At 44.6% G+C, this 19,340-nt stretch overlaps 1 protein-coding gene across 3 annotated transcripts in view; it reads left to right on the plus strand.

Moving 5' to 3' along the window:
- SUPT3H (SPT3 homolog, SAGA and STAGA complex component) overlaps window positions 1–19,340 on the plus strand; it is a 357,423-nt gene that overhangs the window by 282,679 nt on the left and 55,404 nt on the right. For all 3 annotated transcript variants that reach the window (XM_083178691.1, XM_083178692.1, XM_083178693.1), the window contains 4 exons: window positions 4,629–4,704; window positions 11,238–11,350; window positions 13,458–13,565; window positions 13,645–13,824. In XM_083178691.1, the coding sequence (XP_083034817.1) occupies window positions 4,629–4,704; window positions 11,238–11,350; window positions 13,458–13,565; window positions 13,645–13,824 (477 nt within the window). The remainder of the gene's footprint in view (window positions 1–4,628; window positions 4,705–11,237; window positions 11,351–13,457; window positions 13,566–13,644; window positions 13,825–19,340) is intronic.

Below are 19,340 nucleotides of genomic sequence, written 5' to 3' on the forward strand. Positions count from 1 at the left end.
CCATCTGCGTCAGTTTGACAAACCAGGCCCTCCTTGGCCAGTATGGTAGTACCGCGATCACCGTGGCTCTCTCCTTCCTTATTTTGCTTAGTAGTCTGTGAATGACTGCGAACGGTGGAAACACATATGCCAGGTCTACCTCTCAAACTGCTGTCAATGCATCCGTTTTCCATGACCATGGCTCCCAATGTCTGGAAATGTAGAGTGGCACCTTCGCGTTTTTCCCTGTCGCCATCAAAACCACCTGTGGCAGACCCCATCTTCTTATGAGTGTTGTAAATATTTCTGGGGAGAGCTCCCACTCTCCTGGTGCTGTTATGTTTCTGCTTAAGGTGTCCGCTATCTGATTCTCTTTGCCGGAGATAAAGACTGCAGTGAGACTCTTGACATGATGTTGAAGAACTTTCGTCGCCTCTAACATTAGTGTCCTGCTTCTTGTTCCCCCTCGCTTGTTTATATATATGTCACGACAGAATGGTTGTCTTACCTTATCACAACCTCCTTGTTTATTAAATGACTCTGAAACTTTAGGCATGCCATCATCACTGCCCTCATTTCCCTTCTATTCGAGTCGACTTGACTCATCTCTGCGCTCCATTCTCCTTGTGCTGTCCATTGCTCGCACACAGCCCCCAAAGCTGTTTTGCTGGCGTCTGTAGTCACCGTAATTTGTATGCCTGCTGCAAAGAATCTTCCCCGGCTCAATCTTTCCGAGCTGCTCCACCATTTGAGGTCTGCTGTTGCCGCTTTTGATAACCAAATTTTCTGCTTTGGGTTCTTGCCATCTCCGTCCCATTGTCCTAGAAAACAGTTTTGCAGGGACCGCATGTGAGTGTCTAACGGAGCTGACATGAGACCTAATATTCGCAAGCATTCTTCTGAAAGGACGACTTTTTTTCCTATAAATTTCCTTATTTCTTTGCTTAATCTTAAGCATCTGTCCTCCGTTAGCTTTATTAGCACGGAACTTGTGTCCAGAATAACTCCCAGATACTTTACCCTTTGTGAAGGCTCGAGGTGACTTTTTTGGTAATTTATTAACCATCTGTGCCACTTCAGGTAATCTAGAACCAGCTTTGTATGCTGAATCGCCCCTGCTTCCATTTGTGAGATAATGAGCAGACCGTCCAAGTACGGCCAAATCGACACCTCCTGTCTTCTGAGGTGGCCACTAGCACTACTAATATCTTTGTAAAAGTTCTGGGTGACGTTGACAGGCTGAATGTGACGTGAACTGGTAGGTAGCTCCTCTTAAACAAAATCGCAGGTATTTTTGGTGTCCTACGAATATTGGAATTGCAGGTAGGCATCTTTTAAGTCTATTGTTGTTAAATATGTCCCTTTTCGATATCTGAAAGGATCGACGTAGCTGGTTCACAGCTGTAGTCATTACTAACTGTGTCATAACCCAAATCACCTAGCTGGTGCACAGCTATAGCCATTACTAACTGTCACATTTCCCAGATCACCTAGCTGGTGTAATCATTACTAACTGTAACGTTCCTCAGACCACCTAGCTGCTGCAGAGGTGTAGTCATTACTAACTGTCACATTCCCCAGATCACCTAGCTGGTGAAATCATTACTAACTGTAACGTTCCTCAGACCACCTAGCTGCTGCAGAGGTGTAGTCATTACTAACTGTCACATTCCCCAGATCACCTAGCTGGTGCACAGTCATTACTAACTGTCACATTCCCCACACCACCTACCGGTAGCTGGTGCACAGCTGTAGTCATTACTATCAGTCACATTAGCAAACCTGCTGCAGGTTACCTGAGACACATGAACTGTTGGTGGATCACGAGGACAGGATTGTCCACCACTGCTCTAGCATGTACCTGTAGATGCTGAAGGCCATGATGCTGTGGTTTTCCAGCCAGTAGCTCAGTCTTACCAAATGCACAAGAATAGTTAGAATTTTCGGTAGATCTGCTAGTGCTTCAACGTGTCTTGTTTAAGATGACTTTATTAAATATAGCTATTAAGTCTTATGTTATCTCCCCAGCCAACAATTATCAATGCAGTTCCTGGACAGAGCTTTGAGCGAGTCTCGGTATCGAACTGCCCGCAATTACTGATAGCAGGTATTTGGCTATCTGCTTTCTGGAATTGTCTGCATAAGAGACCTAGGGGGGAATTTACTAAATTTGGGAGTTCTATGGGCAACCAATCAGATGCTATCTATTATCTCCTAGAAGGTGCTAAATAATATAAAGTAAATGTTAATTATAATAATTAATACCAGTAACCCCCTTCCTTTATCAGACCATTTAAGCCTACAGCATCTAATATACTGTAGTGGTGTGAAGATGATACACACAGAGGTAGACGTATCTAGCCTGGAGAAGTGATAAAGGAGAAGGTGATAATGCAGCAGCCAATCAACTCCTGTCATTTTTCAAACCCAGCCTATAAATTAACAGTTGGGAGCTGATTGGCCGGTACTTAATCACTACTTTATCACTTCACAAGGCTTAATACATCTGCCCGACAGTGTCTGTAGCCAGCAGTCTGTCTGTGCTGGCGATTCCTCACAGTAGATAGCTGGTAATGTTCTCTGTAACTAGACCTGACACATTTGGAAAGCCTGACCAGGGCCAGATTCCATTGGAGAGAGTGAGAGACTGTCGCTGTGTCTCAATGTAGAAACGCGTGTAATATCATGGGACATTGGTCAGAAGATGCTACAGTTCCTCTCCGAATAATGCGCCATCTGATCTGTGTCCAAGTCAAACGTAGGGGAAAATATGGCTGTATCCTGGAGGGCAGGCCGAGGGAGGCAAATAAATCCTCCAGCGATGCTGTTTTTTAAATTATTATTTCTTTTGCTTGGTAATATTCCACCTTGGTTCTTATTTACTCTGAAAACATCTTATGGTTTTAAACATTTAGAAGCAAATGAAAGTCGTTAACACAAACATGGACTCACACATATTGGCAAACCTGTTTTCCCCTGGTTCATTTTAGTTTGTGCATTATTTAGCAGTAAATTGTGTGGTTGTAGGCAAAACTTTTGCTTCGAGCGGGCTTACTAGTATGTGTTTGTGTATATACTGTGTGTGTATATATAATATATATATATATATATATGTATATATATATACATGCTTAGATCATCAGTACCTATGGCAGGGTCCAGAAGAAAACAGGTCTTTACTTCATATGTCTTGAAACATTGAGGATGATGATTGATTTGTAATTAAAAACTCAGGTTCACCATAAAATCCGCGGCGTGCCACCTCTTTTCTTCTGGACCCTGCCTTAGGTACTGAGGACCTAAGGATCTAGCATTATTTTAAAATGAGAAAGGCACCACTGGAAGATCCAGTCCAAGTTTTAGCAGGAAATTAGATCCAGTCCAAGGTTTCCTAAACTGATGTCATCAAGGTTGGGCTGATTAGCAGCACCTGCTACTTCCTGTTATATGTGTATCTAGGGCAGGAGGTCATTGCTCCCAATGCTGTAAAGCGGCTGGGTGATAGGTCGGTAATGTAATATTATGTTAGGTGCTTTGAAATTTATTCTGACTTTAAAATCTGTGGAAAACCCTGCTATGCTGTAACCTTGCTTGCCGAGCTGTTAACCTGGTATGCTGTTTACCTGCTACAAAATAAAGACCCAGACTTCATCTATATCCAGCATATGTCATTCCTTGTCACAATATGTGTGTGTATATATATATATATATATAAATAAATATAAATAATAGTTTAATAATACCTGTATACCAGTGATAATATACAATGACTATAATTTTACAGATCCCAGCCAATGATCATATAATGCATACAGCTGCCCCGGGCCCCGGCCTCTGAAAGGGCCCAGGCAGCTCATTTTGCCCACCGCAACTCCCCCCCCCCCCCCCCCCGACTGCCTCCGATGTGCTGTCTGCGCTGCACTCGGTGTACTGAACGAAGCACGAAGCTTCTTCAATGCAGGATGCCGGTGGCCAAGTAAAATGCTGCACCGGCTTTTGAGCCAATCAGAGCATGTGTACCATTAGCCAATCAGAGCAGCTTTCGGTACACAACAAGCTTTGATTGGCTCACCAGCCGGTGCTGCTTTTTAACTGGCTGCTGGTGTCCTGCATTGAAGAAGCCTATGCTTTGAGACCTGCTGGGTTCAGTAGGAGGGCATGAGGGAGCAGGAGTTGGGCGGTAAGTGAAAGGGGGGGGTGGAAATCAGTGCCGGGTCCCAAAATTCCTAGTGGCAGCCCTGAATGCATCCCAGAGCCAATGATCATATAATACAGTGCCATCCAATCAGAATCTAATACAGCTCATAGATTGTAAGCTCCACTGGGGCAGGGACTGATGTGAGTGTACAAACATTCTCTGTACAGCGCTACGGAATATGTGTGCGCTATATAAGAAACTGGTAATAAATAAATAATAATTAAATTGAGCGGTATTTTCACCATCATTAACTGGTATATTATTGTTATTATTGTTTGTTTATACGGAGCCACAAGAGTTCTGCAGCGCCCGAACAATACGTAGATGAGCGAATTATGAATTACAGTACAATGCATTTATATTGCTATGAATTACAGTTGTACAGTGCAATATACAATAGATGGATTGTATACTCTCTTTGAGCTGCCTGTGTCTCTTGTCTTCTGTACAGAGAGCCGATAAGCAGACTCGGAGCATGGACTCCGCACAGTACGCAGAATTCTGTGAGAGCCGGCAGCTGAGCTTCTGTAAGTACCTGACCATTTACAAACATGTATCTTCTATATATATATACAGTATGTAACCTTCCTGTACCTTGATGGGACTCTGGGATGGTGATATCATTGCAAGCTATTGTCCTTACATTGTATTTATAAGGAGCCACAAGTGGTTGGCAGCGCCGTACATAGGGCACACATTAGAACAATACATGGTGCACAGAACTAAACATAACAGTAACTGAAGAACTAAAACAGAGCACAGGTAACAATTAGCAGCAGAGTTCTCAGTACACAACACAGCTGAGATGTAGGGAAGCGGAGGAGATGTACGCGTACTACCAGGGGCGTCTGGCATTGGTAGAGATGCACGGTTAGGAGTGAGAATGGACGCTGAGTAGGAGAGAGCTGTAAAGGAAGCGTGAGAGAAGAGAGCTGTGTGAACAGGAGGGATAAGGGCCCTGCTCCAAGGAGCTTACAGTGCATGCTGGGAGCATCACTAAACGCTATCGTTCAGTGTGTATGTGCTACGACGATATCGCTCCTGCATCCAATTGTTTAGTACATATGGGTCTATAATGCAGGTGTAAAATGTATAAGCCGCGCTTTCACCTGATTAGCTGGGAAGCGGCTGCTGGTTGTAGTGGCGGCCTGGACGTAGAGTTACAACGCTGGCTGCACCTTTTAAACATGGTGAGAAGACCTTTTCCTGTTATGCTAAATAAGAACCATGTTCAGATAAAGGCGGTCATTCTGATCTACTCGCATTAATGCGAGTCCGTCCTCGCCCCGATGTTTAGGGAACTGCGCATGGTATACTGTATTACGCACATGTACAGCTCCCCTTTGTGAACGGCTTCAGTGACTTGCAAAATTGATGAACCGTTTGCAAGGATTGGGGCGGGCCAGTGTCTGAGAGCGGCGAGGATGGCATTCACATGGGTACGTGGATGGGACAATGTGTGCCAAGGGCGGGACGGCTGACGTCCCGGCACACATCGTCCTGTCCACGTACCCATGGGAACGCCGTCTTCGTCGCTGTCAGACCCAATCCTTTGCAGACGGGACGATGTGTGCCGGGGGCGAGTGATTGATGTCACAGGACAGTTGCCCGCCCAGTCTTAATAACAACTGGGTCCTATGGAGATACACGTTACCCTGGTGTTATACACGTTATGGTTGGATCGGTAAGCTGCGAAGATCAAACAGCCTCTGCCACCCAATCCCCTCGTTTATATGCAAGGGGATGTGTAACGAATAAACTTCCTCTCGCAAGTCGCAATTAGTGTTTTTTGTTTGCTATGTACGGCGCTGCGGACACTTTGTGGCGCCTTCTAAATAAACGAACTACTACTACAAGTCGCTGCCGCCGCAGCAGGAGGAATCATTCGATGATCGTCGACCATCGAATGATTATTCCTCACTTCCCAAATAAAAGTCAGTGGGAACTGAATTTTATTAGTGATAAAAAGTCCCCACTGACTGATTTCTCCTGCTGCGGCGGCGGCGACTTGTAGTAGTAGTTTGTTTATTTATAAGGCGCCACAAAGTGTCCGCAGCGCCGTACATAGCAAACAAAAAACCCAAATTTAAACTTGCGTGGGGAAGTTTATTCGTTACACATCCCCTTGCATATAAACAAGGGGATTCGGTGGCAGAGGCTGTTTGATCTTCGCAGCTTACCAATCCAACCATAACGTGTATAACACCAGGGTAACGTGTATCTCCATAGGACCCAGTTGTATTCTATTAACTGACCGGAATAGATTCCCAAATTAGCAGCTGTGACTATTAGCACAATGACTGAGTGAGGTTTTTTCCAGCGTTGAGTTCCTAGAAATACATTGTGGGCAGGAACGTAATGAGTTTCAGATCAGGGGAGTCCGACCATCCAAGGGAATTGTGACAGTGATTACGGGTCACAGCGTTAGCGGTAAAGAAAATAACTCATTAATGACACATTTGGGCCATTTATAATTGTTTAGTTTTTTCTTATGGACAGTCCAAGATAACATCGCAAACCGTTGGGGTTTTGTTTTTTGTTTTTAAACAAAACTTTTTTTTTTCCCCAAGTATTTTATTTTTGTTGTAAATGTAATTCCGCCTCCGCAGCGCAGCTGAGACACTCTGTAGCTGGGTGCATCTGCAAGACATTAAGTGACTTGTACTTCAGATCACAGCGATCCCAGTAAATGAGAGGTTTGCGATAAAGCCATTTTTAAACCTAAAAATTATAATCAAGACTCCGAATAAGTAAATATACAAGAATGAAACTGCTGAGCTATGGAGGGACAGGGGGAACAGAAATAGCTGATTATAACGCCAGCTTTGTGTCCTCGCTGTTACCCCTGGCCATAGGCACGGTTGATAAGACCTGTGCATTGTATCTCTGTTGGATGCAGTATTTTGGGTACATGCCAAAGACTGGTGGCTGTGGTCAGCGTTACATGACCGTTCCACCGCACGGTGGCCTCTGTCCCGTTTGAGACATGTGTAATTGTAGTGCACAAAAGCTAAGGACACTTCCCAAACGCAAAAAGTCCTGCAATGTTCACGGTAAATACGCAGGATCTACATTCGGCAGATACGACATCAATCTTGTGCCAGAAAATAGCTCATTAATAGACACTATGGGCATACTTTAATGCAACCCGAGTCCGGTGGCAGTGCGGGATGACGGAGGAACGCGGGACTTTTTTTTAAAGGGGCAATCACCAAGGTAAGGTTTTGAATTGTAAGTGTTTACCCCTTTAAAAATTACGGCTTATCTGCTCCTACCTCCGGTCTGTCTTCACAACTTCCTCTGTCCATATCCAGGACATTTGAAACAGATCATTTTGGTTTCACTTTCTGTTAAGGAGTAATTTGGTCCATTGAGTGGCCTCTAGTGGTCACTGATGGTACTTCACCTCAAAAAGGTGAGAAGGATTTAGCCTAATATATTGAGAGAGAAATAGAGAGATATCTATATGTAAATATATATAGATTGATTAATTATGGGGTCAATTTACTAAAGCTTCTAAAAATGAAAAGAGATGATTTTGCCCATAGCAACCAATCAAAACTGTTTTGTAGGATGCAATAGAGATATGACAGATTGGTTCCTATTAGCAACAACACCAATTTTTTCATTTTTACAAGTTTAGTCAATGTACCCATATGCTTTAGTGTCTAATAAATTCCATAGATGCTTATTTTTGGGAGCAAGGCCCCTTTTATCATATAGACTGTGCCAAGGTCTAACGAGGCTCTTAATCCCGCCCTGATAGATAAACACCTGTCACTCAGTAGCCATAGTATATTGGGGGCCTGGAGGGGGAGGACCAATGTGTAATCCTGGGGTGCAGGGACCAGGAGATTAGATTACGGTTTCCAAAGTTCAGGGAAACTCCCCCCAATTTTTTTTAAACAATAGTTAAAAACCCATCAAAATGCTTCTGCAATGTACTTTCCCTTTGAGCTGTGACCGGTTGTTTTTTTTTCAATTTGAGCTGTGACAGCTAAAAAGCCCGCAAACTCTCCACCCCCACCCCCAGTCCCTCTCTGCTCCTACCTCCAATCTCTGTCTTCACAGCTCCCTAACCCCATATCCAGCAAGTTTGAATCAGATCAGTGTCCCAGCAAAAAATGCTTTCACTTTCTGCTATGACATCTTTTAGCACACAAAGGAGTAATTTGGTCCGTCGAGGGGCCTCTAGTGGTCACTGGCAATACTTCACCTCATAGAGGTGAGGAGAAGTTAGCCTTTTATATATAGATACTTTTTAATCATTTCCATTTATCATATTTTTGTGTATTTATTATTATTATTATTATTATTATTATTATTATTATTATATTCAAGGACAGATAAGGGTGCTTAGACACTCCTCTGTCTGGCCATATACACCCATCATTGTCTATAGTAGCACATGTGTAACATTTTCCCAATATATAAATCCAGTTCTTCTGTAAAATTGTGGATAAGTTACCAGTGTTCCGATGGTAGCTGTATTCTGGCTGACATTTCTCCCCTGCCCTCCCGGGTGCCTATCTGTTGTATATTCCTCCTCATCACTAAGTGCCTGTGTGAAGATTGTCAGTCACCTCATTAATTATCAATGTCCCATCTACAGTGCTCATCCTAAGCAAGACAACCGTGCCATGAATGACGTCGCCCTGGCTCGAGCTATGGCTGCTGGTTTAATGGGGCCGGCATTAAGTGACCCAGACTCGGCACGGGATGTTAGCACCCAATTAAGATGAATGGTTTACTTCACACCTGTTGTGTGAGGCCATAAATGTGTTTTATTGTTGCGTTCATTTACACTGCAGAGACTTGTACACGTGTGCGAGACAGAGATCACTGCTGTAACTCAGTCTGTAGTAACAAAAGTCTCCCTCACTAGGATGTAGATGACCAGATTGGTGGGGGTTTGGGGGCACAAAGGGTATTCCTAACATTTGGAGTTCCGTGCAAATATATGAGGGCGCCTAAAACCTTGGTAAATTTTATACAGTGCTCAACTTTTAGGAAATCAGTCTAATAGAGTGCTGGACTTGGGGCATGAAAGGCCTACCAGGGGAATGCAGTGATAGGTGCCCAGAGCAGTGCCTGATTAACCAATAGGCTGAGGGGGCGGCACCAGAACTGGGGGGGGGGCGGCATCTTGCAGGTGACAACTGAGGAATAAAACTAAGGTCTCATTTATTCCATGCTTGTTAGATATCACCCATCCCGATATTCTATGGGGGGGGGGGGGTTAAATATATTAAGGTGACTGCCAGATGGCTGTGCCAATGTAACCTACTGATGGAACCATTACTTTATGTACATTGTGCTACAGCGCCAGCCGGGCAACCTAAACCCAAAGGGCAGTATTCAATGTGAATACTGGCGACGTGCAGCGAATCCTGTTTAGGATTCGCTGCACATTCGCCACTGCCCGCCGCGTTCCAGAGCCTCGCTGGCTCCGGTATTCAACGAGTCAGGGGCTCGCTGCCCCTGATCGGCGAATTTGAGCTCCTGCGGCGGACGCCGCAGGGAGCCTGAGGACGGTGGCAGGCAGGGAGATGGAAGTCTCCCTGCCTGCCCCAGAACGTTTGTGGGGGGGAGGTGGGCTCCCCGGGTGCCAGGCAGCACAGGCTGCCCCCCGGGGGTGCCAGTAGGGGACCGGGTATATTCACTACACCCGATAATGCATATGTAAGTGAATATATAAATATCTAATGAGCAGCTCGGCTCCGGCCCCCTGCTGGCTGGTCTGTGTAAAAAAAAATATATATATATTTTTTTTTAAATTAAATATATATTCATGTGCTGTAAAGCATGCCCCTCCTCAGAATAAAATTCCTGATTTTTTTATACCAATTGTAAAAAACAAAACACTTTATTTTAAAAGTTCACATTCCACTTCACCATAAAAAGATAGCGATTGCTACTCGGTGAATCATGGCGAAAAAAACCTTGAAATGTATTCGCCATCTGGTCATTGAATAGGGTGATTCACCGCTTTAGTCAGAAATTCGCCTTACAGCACAAAATCGCCATAAAAACCTGGCGAATCAGCCTCATTGAATACCGCCCAAAGTCTCCTTCACATGACACAAGCATTAGATCTTACATGCCAGATGTATAGGGCAAAAGTATACAGGAAGGATAAGACTGCACTTACAAAATAACAAACAAGTGGAAATAAAATAGCTGATTTAATATACTAAATGAGAACAATTGATAAAAACACAATTAATAGACCTATTTATGATAAATGTAAACAAGAGGAAAGAAAAGAAATCCGTTTCAAATGGGGCGCACTCCTTACCCACAATGTCTTTTATTAGACTTTTTCATAAAAACGTACCTAATATTAGGTGTATACCCAAACCCCTTCTATTTATGATAAACCAATGTGGTGTGCACTTGTTTTCTACTGTTGCAAAAAATAAAACTGAAAAATGGATAGTTGCCAACTGAGTCCACCAATACTGGGGAGGTCCCTTTTTAGATTGTTATTATTCGATGAAGGAAGAATGGACATGGTAATCATAAAGTGTGGTGTCAGTCCTTTAAGAGTGGAGTGGATGTTGTCTTGTCGGCCCTTGAGGAGGTGGCGTTCCTCCAAGAAGAGTTATTTTGCCAAATTGGAGTGGATGTTGAGTTGGCCCGTTAAGGATGTGACGTTCCTCCAAGAAGATTCCTTTTTGCCAAAATCGAATTAGATGATATCTGGATACCCAAGGGACTATTCTTGTATAGACAATTTTCCTAGATGGTTAAGTTAGTCCCTGATGGTGGGGGAGCATGGGTGATGCGCTCCCTGGTGGTTGGTTTTCCGTGGATGGTACTCAATGGAAGAAAGTGTGGGCTATCCAGGATGCAAACAGCGTGACACAAACACAATGACACTTTATGTGTTTCACAGCGATCTGCTGCTTTTGACCTTTGAAAAAGCAGCAGATCGCTGCGAAACTCGTAAGGCGTCACTGTGTTTGTGCCACGCTGTTTGAATCCCGGATAGCCCTAGCTTTTTAGATATAAATGAGTCTCCTGATAGAATGTATGTCTCATTGTTTCTATCCAACAGCAAAAAAGGCCTCCAAATTCCGGGACTGGTTGGACTGCAGCAGCATGGAGATCAAACCCAACGCAGTCGCCATGGAGATTCTCTCGTATCTGGCCTATGAAATCGTGGCTCAGGTAAGTGGATCTTCAGATTCCAGTATCTAACCAAATGATTTGCAGGTGGGTAGCGAACCACTCGGTGGGGAATCGGGATAAAATATTCATTTACAAAGAAGACAAAAGGAAAATTCCCGGTGTCTGCTGGACGATGCAGCCACTTAGGATCTTCCCATTATACGTTGTGCTGAGCCTATCAAATGTTCCATCAGCAGGACATGAGGTACAACATAGGATTGTAGGATATGGGTAATATTCCAAAAGAGGAGCCATAGAAAATGAAGGCCATTGTATTGCTGCAAGATCATTGGTTAGAGTCTTTGTAACCGGGAGCCAATCAAAGGGTCGACCACTAATGGTCAACAGTGACGGTAGCATATCTAGGGTGCAAGCTGCCTGGGGGATGAGGTGGAGGTCGCGGGCTTGTACTGGGAGATTTGGTCATTAGGTTGACCCTATTTAGGGTGACCTGCATTGTGTCGATCACTGAAGGTCGACATGGCATTGGTCGATATGTGAAATAGGTTGACATGGCTAAGGTCGAAAGGGTTGAAACATCGACACAAGCAATATAGTCAAAAGGTCAACATGATGGGTTTTTTTTAACAGACGTGCTCACAGGCGGTATTTCGTGCCCTGCCATCCACTTCAGCACGGTGGGAGAATAAAAGAGCCGCCAAAGCATGGCGAGCAGAGGCGGTACACTTTTATCAGTATCATGTCGACTATGTCAACATTCGGGACACAAAAAACGTGAAAAACTCATGTCGAACTTTTGACTGTCGACTTTGCCATTGTTGACCTAATGCTTGTGTCAACCTAAGCCATGTCAACCTTCAGTGGTCGACCCACTGCATGTCGGACCTAATATGGGTCGACCCAATGACCCATACCCTGTACAGGTCATGCTGTATAGTGTATGGGTTATGGCGTCAGTTTCTGGTCGATGGGTCAACAATATTTAGTTTGACTCACCGTCAAACTAAACGGCTTGGTCGAGCACCAATGGTTGACAGTGACTAGGTCAACACCTAAGAATGGACAGATAGTGGATTGGCATTGACATACAGTTGACACAAGCAAAAGGTCGACATGAACATGATTGACACAGGAAAAGGTGTTCATACTTTACCATCCCAGCGGACATGGATGGCGAGTATATTAGTGTGTTGAGCGCAGCGAGGGACTGCGTCTGAAGCATGGCGAGCGCAGCAATCCATGCGATGGGACGTGGTACACTTAAAATGTGTCCATGACGACACAAAAAAAAAAAAACGTGAATAATTCATGCCGCCCGTGTTCATGATGACCTTCGGTCAATGTCGACCATGTGGCTGTCGACCATTAGTGGCTGACCTAGGTATTGTCGCCCATGTATGCCAAATCCATGGGATCTACGTACTCCGCCTTGGAGAGTGAGAATGCACCAGTTGATCTGTTCCCAACTGCCATGTTACATAGTGTTCATTCTAGCACCCGCCATCTTTGAAAACCCCTGCAGTTCCTCTTCCCTGCCTGGGGTGTCGCTGTCTGCTATAGTGCTTCTAGCACAGTGTGGTCTGTATATCAGCACTGATATGCAAACCAGACCAGTGCTAGAAACACCACAGCAGACAGCGACACCCCATGCAGGGAAGAGGAACTGCAGGGGTTTTCAAATATGGCGGGTGCTAGAATGAACACTATTACAGGCTGTCTTTGAAAAATGACAGCTACACGCTGATTGGTTGGCACTTTACCTACGTCCGCTTGATCACTCTCCAATGCTTAGTAGATAGACTGTAAGACCTGGATCCACAGAAGCGGAGGACGGAGGCGCATTGGGGTCAATGAGTAACATATTGGATGTCATGATAACACTGCAGATGTAAATGGGAATTCTACGATTTGCTATTTGCTCATCATTGGTCATTTACTCATGTAGGACGTACATGTCGCTGTTTGAGGATCATGTTCATACACAAGAGCTTCTCTCGCATGACTTACTAGAAATAGATGACTGTAAATGTATCAGGGTTATATGTTCTAGCAGCAAACAATGAAAATATACAGTATTAACCATTTATTCTTGTTTAGAAGTCAGTTACCTAGTGGTCTGATCTACCCCATACATTTCTGATTCCAGTTGGTGGATTTGGCTCTCCTGGTAAAACAAGACATGTCCCCGAAGTCCAGAGACCCGTTCTCCCACGCCATGACGGCTACCTACGTACAAACCCATAACCCCTGCGAGGTAATGGGCCGTATGCAGTGTCTGCCTGTGTCTGTTATTACTGTACTCTGTAATAATGCTATGTATTTTGTTCTGAAAGCCTCTTTTCCAAGCTCCGCCATTGAAAAGTAATCCAGACACTCCAGAGAACACCCCACCTGCCACGCCAACACCACCATCATCCGGACCACAGCATATGGGCAAGAACCAGGCAGGGCCTCTCGGCAATGGGGCGCAAACACCAGAGTCTGCAAAGGCGAAACAGAGGAAAAGGAAAAAGGTAGAGGAGACCAATGCATCATCCGCCACGTTGTCATGTCCTCACCTGGTTATTTACTGCTTATATCAGATTGTACATACCTCCCAACATGGCCCATTCCAGGAGGGACACAATGGTCTCTACCTGGACTTCCCTCTTAGGATTAGCGTCACCTGTGCTGAATTGTTTCGTTGGTAAGGAAGGTGTTTCACCACAGATAATGGCAATCATATCTTAAGAAGGAAGTCTAGGCAGAGAGAATTTTGTCCCTCCTGGAATGGGTCATGTTGGGAAGTATGGAGTATGTGTGTTAAACTTAAACTAATGGGGTATATTAGATTTAATTAATAGCAGTTGACCCATCTTTCATCCTCTTATCTCTCCTCTGGTCGGGTGGCTTTGTCTGTAACTCATGAAACCTCGGTACTTGAATTAAATGGGGTCGGAAAAAAATCGGGTCGACCGCATCGCATGCGATGCGATTGACCCGACCGACCCAATTTTTACATTGGAACCAATGTTAAATGTTCCCTGAGACCCGATTTTACATTGGCCCCAATTTTAAATGCCCCCCAGACCCCATTTTTCATTGTATGCTCCCCCCATTGTTAACGCAACGCCACTATCAACGTCAACCACGAAGCGTGGCAAACCCGCGAGGGGCGGCGGTACGCGTCCTCTGACCTTTTCATACTCCCACTATCCATGTCGGCGTGGAGTTGATGTCAAATAGTGTGGCGAGCGCAGCAAGCCACCGCGCCCGAAGCATGGCGAGCGCAGCACATTACTTCAGACGTATTGTGCGTCCCCTTGCGGGGCTCGCTACGCTCACCACGCTTCGGACTCGGTGGCTCGCTGCGCTCGCCACACTATATAAATTCAATTCCATGCCGACGTGGATAGTGGGGGTATGAAAAGGTCTGAGGACGCGTCCCGCCGCCCCTCGCGGGCTCGCTGCGCTCGCCACGCTTCGGGTTCACGTTGATCGTGGCATTGCGTTAACAATCGGGGTGCATTTCACATAATTAACCATCAGGGTGGGTTTACAATTAAAAATCGGGTCTGGGGGGCATTTAACATTGGGTCCAATGTAAAATCGGGTCTCAGGGACCCTTTTTACATTGGTTCCAATGTAAAAATCGGGTCGGTCGCATCGCATGCCATTATAATGGTATGCGATGTGACTGATTTTTAAAGTGCGTTAAAAACGTGTTTAAAGCCCGAAAATCTGGTCGGTCGGGTCCCATCGCATACCTTAAGTTAAGGTATGCGATGGGACCCGACGGGCGCCGTGCTAGGAAACAAGTACCGAAACCTCATATGTTTCTGCCTGCACTCTGCTCCTGATTCTGCTGCTGCTGCTCAAGAGGGAGAGCTAGTGACATCACAGACATCCTATTCAGGAGCCTTACCTCAATACATGGACACATCGCTAAAGGAACATCAAGGCTTAGTATTATCAGTAGCAAGATGAGACCCGTGGCTCTATGTCACACATAACTATCAGCCACAATAATCACATCTCTCCGTACCTGATCTATAATTCATAGTGATCCCTGATATGTACTGTTACTGCAGGGAATCCTGCTCTGATGATTGGAAGGCTTGTTATACATTATATCCATCATACACAGATGGAGCAGTATCTCCCCTGGCCAATGCAGTCTGCTCCCATTAGCAGAATACTACAGATGAGTAGTATTGGTTGCATAGCACAATTCTAAAGCCTAGGGAGGTGCAGACGGAGGGTTGCAGAATTGAAAAATCCTATTCAAAAGACTTGGCGCCCACTTAATGGCTGAGAGAGCTCTGTTAGTCAATAAGGGACCTCCTGTTCGGGCGGGCACTGATTGGCTAAGAGAGTTTTCTCAGCCAATCAGCAGCCGTACAAATTTTTTTTTTTTAATATCATTTTTAAATTCTCTGTGCCGCTGCTCAGAGGGCGACATTGTTGAGCAGTCTGAGCAATGTAGATGAGCGATCTGTTCAGGCCAGTGTTCTCCGGTGACTGGCGGTCTAACTAAATTTATCCAGCATGCTGGGTATTAATCACCGAGCGATATCGGTGCGCGGAACCACTCATCACTATCGCTTTGGCCCCTACACATGGAGCGATGTAGGGGCATTTTTACCCTGAAATCACCCCGTGTGTAGGCCCCATTATTTACCTTTCATGCCCCGCTTGAGTAATGAATGAATATGCGCTTCATTGCTTTATTTGGCCATATTGGAAATGCTAGTTACTGGAAATGTAAGACGGTAATGATATGTATGTACCGTATGAGCAATTTTGTTTGCACAGTTCAAATCAATTATCCTACCGCTGACTGGCGCTGGGCAATTTTTTTATTTAACTTTATTTTGCAATTATGTTTTTTTTTATTCATTTTTCAAAAATGAATCTTTTTTTAAAAAAAATTTTGTATGCGTTTGTGTGCGCATTGCTTTTTCCATGAATACTAAAGCAGACGTAGTAATTCCAAGTCTAAAAAAATTTAAAAATCAAGGAAAAATGGTATTTTAATAGAGGGAAAATATGTTTGCAAATTAGTCTGCTGAGCGATACAGGAGCCGGGAAGCAGTCATCAAAGCACATTTTACAGCAGAGCGAGCGTTGGTGCTGGTGGTCTGACCGTCTCTGCCGTATGAGAAAAATATTAAGCGGAACATTTTCTTTTACGTCGTGGTTTATGCAAATTGCACTGCAAACATGAATGGCGTGTTATTTTTACATCTCTTTGGAGTCTTCATTTATACAGTTTGCAGGAGATTAATTGCGACTATATTTGTCCTACTCTGCAAGAGTTACTGTTCGCTAATTATTTCTGTTGGCAGAGCCAGTCGTTCAGCCCCCATTCTACCGGGACTTCATTCTTTCAGTATCAGCAGACAAGGAATTACCCTGATTTACTGCAGGCGCTCCAGTAGCTGGGAGTAAGGTCACTTGTGACCGCGGCCCGTGGAGTCTGTGAGGTCAATTTACTAAAGCTTCTAAAAATGAAAAACCGTGATGTTGTCCAGATTGACCCGCTTAGATTTTTTAGAATGCAGTCGAAAAATCACAGAATCTGTTTGGTTGCTATGGGCGAAATCACCCATTTTTTGAGGCTTTAGTAAATTTACCTGTGTCTATAGGGCCATCTGCTGTAGATCTCGAAAAGCACAGATGTTTCTGATTTTTGCGTCATGGGTAGATAAATTGGGTCAAGAGTCAGGTGGCCAATCCCGGGAGAGGGTGCTGCGGGATCCCGGGATTTGGCTTTAAGATTGGGATTAGACTATACATGCGCGGTCTAATGCTGGGAAACCTCTGAGTACACGCTCAGATGCTTCCTAGCTGATCCCGTGTGCGGCCGGCGGTCTGCGCAGCGTGACCTCTGACCACGTCACTTTGCGCAGACCGCCGGCCACACCGCAGAAGCATCGTCGCTCCCGCCAGCCCTGATTCGGGTTGTGTGAGTAAATGTGGCCGGTTTGGGGGTGCGAGGGTGTGTTTTTTATTAGGGAGGTCAATCCCTGGATCCAGGGAATCCTGGGATTGAGCGCTTTTCAGTTCTGAATCCCGGGATTCAAAAACTACCCTGGGATTGGCATCACTAGTCAGGAGTATAAGAAACTGTACAAAAAGAGCCAGCAATTCACAACTATACAGTAGTGTGTACAGTATGACGTTGGCATAGAAGGGAGGGGCAATACATAGCGGATAGTAAAACTAGGTACCCACTGTATTGTGTGGATTTTTTCATTGTTGATCGAAGGAAATAGTTTGACTCCAGGAACCAATGGTCTGATTATTAATGAGATGTTTAAACATAAAAATGCTGGGCGTTACCCTGTTGAACAGATGGGTCAGATGTAGCTCTGATAATAAAGTTATTTTCATATCCAAAAGCCTCATCAAATGCTTGGATCAGACCGATGTTTACAGTACAGCAGGTATCTTATTGCTGTCTCCGGTTCTGTGAGAAGCTGATCCTCTCATTGCCACCTGGATTTATGTACCTAAAACTGGGTTTTGGTTGCAGGCTATAGACCCATGTAACATATATGTACTAGTCACTAGCTGGCACCAGTGCTTCTCTTTCACACACATGCTCAGTAAGAACTAAAATATATAAGACCAAAACACAGAGGGTGACATGTAGTAGGATGGGATATTGTGACTTTTGCAATTTTCGGGGTAAAAAATGGATGAATTTGCACGTTTAGCAGAAATCGCAATTGTAATAGGGTGTGAATTGCGATTTAATTTGCACATTTTGCGGTAAAAATCGCACGTTTCGTTATGTGTGAAAAATCACAAATTACAATTTGCACCCAGATGTTTTCCCATTATGAAGTATAGAGCTCGTAAATGTAATAAAGTGCGGTTTTTGGTAAACGTTACCAAAAATCGTCAAACAAATAAACCAGGTTCAGTGAGATCTGTGCATTGTTCTGTAAAAAAAAATGTGTTAAAGTGAAAACAAACAAAAAAACAAAAACAAACAACGGCGTGAGACAAATCAGTCCTGCACTCATTGAGCCGGCCGGTCCTGGATCCAAAAGCATAGGGTTCCCCGCATTTCTGAAATCATCCCTGAGCTCTTGGATCGGTCTTGGTTCCAAAAATCCAGGGTACAAAAAAACAGGGGGGTCCCTGTACTTTGAAACCAGCACCGGGCTCCAACAGCCAGCCGTGCAATGCCACAGCCGGGGGACGCTTTTTCTATACAAGGTTCCCCAGCCGTACCATGAACACTGTGGCTGGTCAGCCATGGACGGGGTACCTGGGGGAGTCAGAATCCTCCCCCTCTTCCCATTAAAGTGCGGTCCCCCGTCCAGGGCTGAAATCCGGTGCTGTCCCTGGCATCCCACGTAGGTGGACACCGTGCTGATGTGTGTAAAGAATAGATAAAATCACATTGCTTTTTACAGGAGAACTACAAAACCCACCAGCAGACTCCCTCTGTATCACCAATTGTCACATTAAAAAAATGCACAGGTGACCTGGAAACCATAAACTGTGTGGGGGTCCTGAGGACCGGGGTTGGCTAGATGTTACATTCCACACTTATGGTACAGATGTTCTAATTGGCCCAGCCAGACTGCAATGTAAAAAGTGTATAAGTTTACTATATAAATCAACCGCACAGTAATGTTAGTTTGAGGTTCAGTGGTTTAAGGATACAACGACATTAAATGAACTGTGTAGAGGGCAGGCAATAGAGGGGGGTGGGCTACAGAAAGGTGGTAACTGGGTAGCTTAGCCTAGGGAGAGGAAGAGTTAAGTTTAGGAATTGTATTAGTGCGCCTCATACAGTATGATGAGCATCCAGGGATGGGGGATTCTAGACTAGGGGGACCGAAGCGTAGTGGAGTCACCCAGAATATAGTTTTAGAGTTGCTTTACACTATTCATTATTGTAACTTTGCTCATTGATATTTGTGCAGTTTCTTATGGATAAGTTGCACCCTTAAAGTAGTTGTGACCAAACTGAAGGACGAGCCACATATTTGGACAATAAGCTATTAGATATTGGATATTTATTAAACTA

This window comes from Crinia signifera, chromosome 3 (assembly GCF_055691185.1).
Source record: "Crinia signifera chromosome 3, ASM5569118v1, whole genome shotgun sequence".
Lineage (NCBI taxonomy): Eukaryota > Metazoa > Chordata > Amphibia > Anura > Myobatrachidae > Crinia > Crinia signifera.